General features: G+C 34.9%; 1 protein-coding gene across 2 annotated transcripts in view; it reads right to left on the bottom strand.

The window, feature by feature from the left end:
• Nucleotides 1-5,130: 5,130 nt before the first annotated feature.
• The window catches only part of PRMT3 (protein arginine methyltransferase 3), a 105,626-nt gene continuing 104,756 nt past the window's right edge, over nucleotides 5,131-6,000 (bottom strand). For both annotated transcript variants that reach the window (XM_070761815.1, XM_070761823.1), the window contains exon 16: nucleotides 5,131-5,988. In XM_070761815.1, the coding sequence (XP_070617916.1) occupies nucleotides 5,879-5,988 (110 nt within the window). In that variant the 3' untranslated portion in view covers nucleotides 5,131-5,878. The remainder of the gene's footprint in view (nucleotides 5,989-6,000) is intronic.

Here is a 6,000-nt window from a genome sequence, read left to right as displayed (position 1 = left end):
ACCCAAGTGGAAAATCAAATTAACTTGTTGACTAACTTTTATTTCTCTATAATTGTATTGGTCCCCATTAAGTGAAGTATATATTACTTTGGTTATCCATTGGCCATTGGAATGTTCTAAGCAATGCTATGATTATTTCATGGTATAAGCTCTTACTTGCTATAATGGAGATGTGATTCCACTGCTTCTAGAAAGTAAGAAATATCTTACTTGTTTAACTCTAAACCAAGTAAGTTTTCACAATGTACTGTAGCTTTCAATTGGCAAAATCCTCTATCTTGCAATAGCATGGATCATTATTAGTGAGTGTTTCAATTTATAGCACATATTATCTTCAATGAAAAAATCCCCATTTAGAAATAAACATATGATCACGGTTCTGGATCAAGAAAGTAGCTATTGTTGCACTTTTTCTACTGTGATGCAAATTTCTGAACATAATACACTTTGTTTGGTTTTAAATGTCTTGTGTTGTTACTTGTAAATTTTAATATATAGCTTCACACCATGCAATTATACTTCATATAAATATACTAAGTGCGGGTTTCATAAACACTGCATCCTAGATCTTCATTGAAATAGCAAAAATGGTTCAGCATTATTTAAAATCATAGACTTGGAAAAGGCTGCATTAGTCATTAAGTCCAAAGTCCCTTCCCAAACCTTTCCCAAACAGTGAAGGGGAACTTGCAATATCTCCTAATGGATTTTGAAGTTGAACTGTTATTAACATTACAGGTAGGTATTTCAAATCAATTGGAAATCTGTCTTCCTGAAATTTAAAGCCAACATTCCATCCACATTGGGGTGATATGGAACATCCCAATGTTCTCTTGGCTATCTTCTGGGTAATAGAAGCATCTGTTGGATCTAAGTGATGAAGGCAACAGGCTAGAAACTAGATGATCATGATTTCAGCATGAAAGCCAGCTGGGTAAACTAGGGCCTGTCACTCTCTCTTGGCCCAATTGACCTCACAATATGCTACTTGTGAGGAAAATAGGAGGAAGGAGAGATATTTATTTATTTATTTATTTATTTATTTATTTATTATTTAGATTTGTATGCCGCCCCTCTCCGTGAACATATGTTTGTCACTTTAAGATATTTTTAAGAATAACGAAGTGAAGATATCAAAATAAATAGTAATAAATAATCTTTCTGGTACTGTATTTGGAAAAAACCCTCCACTATCATCTACTTATTAAGTTCTTACATGCCATGTTTTCATGACATATGGTGATATTGTAAGACTTCAATATTTATTTAAATAATAATTTGATTTGGTAGGACATTCTCAATGAAGAACATAGAATATTTGAAGTGTTTGTGAATTCAGAGTGAATCCTTAGACCTGTACAATTCTTCAACATTGCCTCAGATAGTTTTATCCCCCTATAGCAATCCCTTAGCCCTTAAAAGCCACTGAAACCATTAATCAAGGAATAGAATGTTCAAATTATCTCCAATACAAAATTGCTTAGAAAGTGTTAACTAAAATAATTCAATATAAAATACTATACAGAAAGAGTAGTTATATTAGCTAATTACAACTCTCTTAGCTTTAATAGCCCATGTAATTTTGCCCCATTAACAAACTATTCAGTGATATAATGGTTTAGATTTTTAAATATTAATTTCACTATAAGGATATATTAAACAATTATTATTTAGACATGCACTTACTGGAAAAGAACAGAAAAACATGAGCCCAAGGATATTAAAATGCAATTGTCAGTAGTGTATTAATATTTGATAGTGAAATTTTAAGGGTCTCTCTCGACAAACCAACTCTAGGGCATAGGAAATACTCCTTTTATTTATTTGTTGTGAAAAATAAAATTATATAGGTAATCTAAAATAAAATGCAAGTAAGATTTCCGTTAGTCAAGAAATTTGTATATAAAGTAAAACAATATTTTTCAGGTGGTTTTTTTAACAGTAAAAGATTTTGGATTTCAATTAAATAAATCAGCTTAGAATTCTTTATAACATTCCTTTCATTTCAGCAAGTTATTAAAAAAATCTGATCATAACAATACTTCTTGCATAGTAGTACGGTGGCCTAAAATTGTTCTATATTAATTAAAGTCTTTCTAGTTTGCTTTGGAAGAGTAACAATCAACATACCAATTTAGTGGCAGTAGCCATTTATTCATTTTGGATAAAGATTTTTGGGAAAAAAGAGTAGATCGTGGTATTTAATATTTCCAGCATCCATTCTTATTGAGGCATATAAAATGGCACAATATAAAATATTAATGCAATTACTATAGCAAAAGGGAGAAAATTTATCTCCTTGAATAAATAGAAACCAAAAGTGTAACAAAATAAATACAACCGCAAAGTTTGAAAAATGTATCATTAAAGCATGCTTTATTAACATGCGGTGTCATTAAAACTATAGCAGCAAAATAATTTGTAATGCGTTTAATTGATTCAATTTGTAAATATGCCTAATTATTGTGACCTCTATGACTAAAAATATCTGCATGGAGTGAAACACCACATATGAATATTTAAATTTGTTTCTCTTCTTTAGATTGAAAATTATCTTTGTATACTTTCAAATAATGCATTTGTTGTTATTTAGAATTTTTTTCAATGTTTTGATGACTGCTTCTATTTTATTTTTTTTAAACTGAGATTAAAAGGTATCTGATCAATATCTCATTAATAGTCAAAACTTGCCAACTTTTAAAAATTCTGACTAATTAATGCCAAAGTGCCAAAATAATATATTTCCCAGTGATTATTTTTAACAGTTTAGTTCTTGATGTCTTATAAAAGAAAATCTGAACAGCTATGCCTAGTTATTTTTCCTGTACATCAGTGGTTGAAGGGAGATCTCATGATGTGTTTGTGATGAGCCAACAAAATCATATTGCCATGCAGGACAGTTTGTTACATGTAGAAGAGCTGCGGTGGCACAGTGGTTAGAATGGAGCACTGCAGTCTACTTCTGCTGACTGCCATCTGCCTGCAATTTGGCAGTTCGAATCGCACCAGGCTTAAGGATGACTCATTCTTCCATCCTTCCGATGTTGGTTAAATCGGGACCCAGATTGTTGTTGGCAATATGCTGACTCTGTAAACAGTTTAGAGAGTGCTGTAAAGCACTATGAAGTGGTAGGTCTAAGTGCTACTGCTACTGCTATGTGGGCAGGTATGCCTTTGAACCAGTTGGCTCTTGGTTACTACTTGGAAAAATCCCTGCAGCTCTCTTCATCCTAGGACAGAGAGAGGGACTGGCTGAAGGATACCCAGCGGGCTTTATATCTAAGGTGTTAAGGTCTCTCGGATTCTAGCCTTGTGTCTTAACTACTTCACTGAACACTCTGCAATCTGTTAATAGTAGCGAACAAACAGCCCTTTTATTAAGTAAACACAGAGCCAGCCTTTCCATCATGAAAGCAAACTTGGAAATATAAGAGAGAAGCCAAGTACCACTTTATAATCCCAATATTACAATCTCCCATTATAATCCCCATTTGCTTCAGCCAATGAAGTAAATTTCAATCTTTAAAGCTTTTTATTGCAAAATATTTGACACAAGGCAAAGTCAGAGTTAATGCTTAATGGTGGCAGACTAGTAAAAAATGATCTATGAAACTAAGAAGAAATTCTTATGGAGGCTGAATATCCGAGAGGGCAGGGCCAATCACTTGAAGGCTCTTGCATATCCATTCAAATGATGGTTGGTTCTAATAAAATAAATAAATCCTGGATGCTTTTTTCCTGATAGAAACTTGGCTGGGGAGGAAAGCCAATATTTTATTTTGAGGGAATCTCCTTTAATCGCTTTGGCACACTTCTCCTCCATTCACCCTCCTTAGAAAAGCTTTCCAAGCCACTATAGATTTCTGTCCACTCCCTTTTTTTCAAGCTTCAATCCAATTATAAATAGAAAAGTGTTTTTAAAGTGTAATAGAACATCCCTCTTACAAGTTACAGCAATGGTAAATCTCGCTTATGGCAGAAACTGACTGTTGGATAAAATAATGATAACAATTCTTTGAAGTTTACCAAATTGTACTTTCTGTAAGAATATGTCTGTTAACTGGGATCATCCATAAAAATAAAAAAGTGGTATTATTGCTTTAATACAGCAATCCTGAGCTCCGTCATAGATAGCCTGAAGTCCCAAGACCCACAGAATTTAGATACTGTATTACTGCTTTGCAGAAAATCAAAGTCTGTATCAATCTGAGGGATGCTATTCCATAACTCTGGTTGGTCCACACTAATTGAACCCTCCCATTTGGGGATAAATTATTACAACTTCAGTGATTGCACCAATCTACCTGGAGAAGGTGATACTAAAATTAGCTAAGAGTCAAGCCATACCAAAATAGAGAATGGTAACCATAAATCTATTGGATTTATAGTGGATCCACAGTATCGATGTAACAAGGCTGATGCAATTCTTACATGCCAGCATTTGGACAGCTACATTTTGCACCTATCATCATTACTGTTGGCCTTCTCCGGGTCCCGTCGACTGTTAAACAATGTCGTCTGGCGGGACCCAGGGGAAGAGCCTTCTCTGTGGTGGCTCCGCCCCTCTGGAATCAGCTCCCCCCTGAGATTAGGATTGCCCCCACCCTCCTTGCCTTTTGTAAACTCCTTAAAACCCACCTCTGCCATCAGGCATGGGGGAATTGAAACATCTCCCCCTTGCCCATGTTGTTTTGGTGTATGATTGATTGTGTGCTTGTTTTTTATATATATTGGGGTTGCTTTTATGAATTTTTTAACCTAAAACTGTAATTAGATTGGTAAATATTAGATTTATCACTGTGTACTGTTTTGCCATTGTTGTGAGCCGCCCCGAGTCTGAGAAGAGGGGTGGCATATAAATCCAATAAATCTAATTTAATCTAAATAATTCACTAAAGCTGCCCCATATGTGGTACATTGCAGTAATCTGCCCTGTCACTAGATCCTTTTGTTCCAGATGTGGCCAACACATTGGTCCCTTGGCCACAGCCTGTGCCTTGTTAGCAATCTGGAATGCCCATTAGATAGAAAGATGAAACTCAAGTGATTTTAATAACAGCAATTTTTTGTATTCAATTTTTAATATTTGAAAGATATTACATTCTAATAATATCACATATACATTTGAAATCCAAAGTCCAAGAAATAAATTTATTTTGAAACTATGTTTATAAAAATGTGTGCAAAACCCCAATTCTTGCCTATAAATCATTGAAGCTAATCAAATCCAAATGGTCTGGTATCCACATAGCTCAATTTGCATGTATTTTTTTTATTATCTTGAAACTAGGCCTTGCTTCTTGCAGACATAAAAGAATCCTGATTCTTGCAAAGTTAAAGATTTTGAACCAGAGGAGGAATCCAACTTCCAGGAGATACTAAATATTCTCAAAATTCTGTTCTGAAAACCAGTGGTAGGTTGCTCTTGGTTCTGCCTGGTTTTAAGAATTGGTACCAGCAGCAGCAGGAATCTTTGCTTCCGCATGTGTAGAAGCGTCGTGCATTTGCCAATGGGTAGCAAAGGGTTTTTAAACCCACTACTGCTGAAGACTCTCTGGAAAAGTAGAAGCGGTGATATGGTGGCCTGCAGGAATGACTGACACAGCTTTGGGACAACCATGACTTGGATGAATGAGAAGCTCCTTACTGTACTAATGGTTTCCCACACAAGGCGAAATAACCTCTTAGGACAGCATGAGCTGATTGCCAAGCACAGTCAGTTGTCTCATATGTCTAGGAAAAAAGATCAGCTATATGTCCAGAAAAAAGAAAGGTTATTGGAAGTAGAACCAAATGAACCTAACATTTTATCCAGGTTTTTCTGCTTCAAAAAGAAGGTAATTGAACTAAGCTTCTCAAGCTGATTGTGGGGCAATGCTCATTGTAGACTGTATGTTTGTTTCACATTTTTAATTGAAATTGTTACAATGAGGGCACGGAGATCTTTTCGGTTTCTGTGTATTGTTATCCTTCCTTTCAGTTCTTCACCTACAGAAACAA

Source organism: Erythrolamprus reginae, chromosome 1, assembly GCF_031021105.1.
Source record: "Erythrolamprus reginae isolate rEryReg1 chromosome 1, rEryReg1.hap1, whole genome shotgun sequence".
Lineage (NCBI taxonomy): Eukaryota > Metazoa > Chordata > Lepidosauria > Squamata > Dipsadidae > Erythrolamprus > Erythrolamprus reginae.
This window is presented reverse-complemented; position numbering and strand designations above follow the sequence as displayed.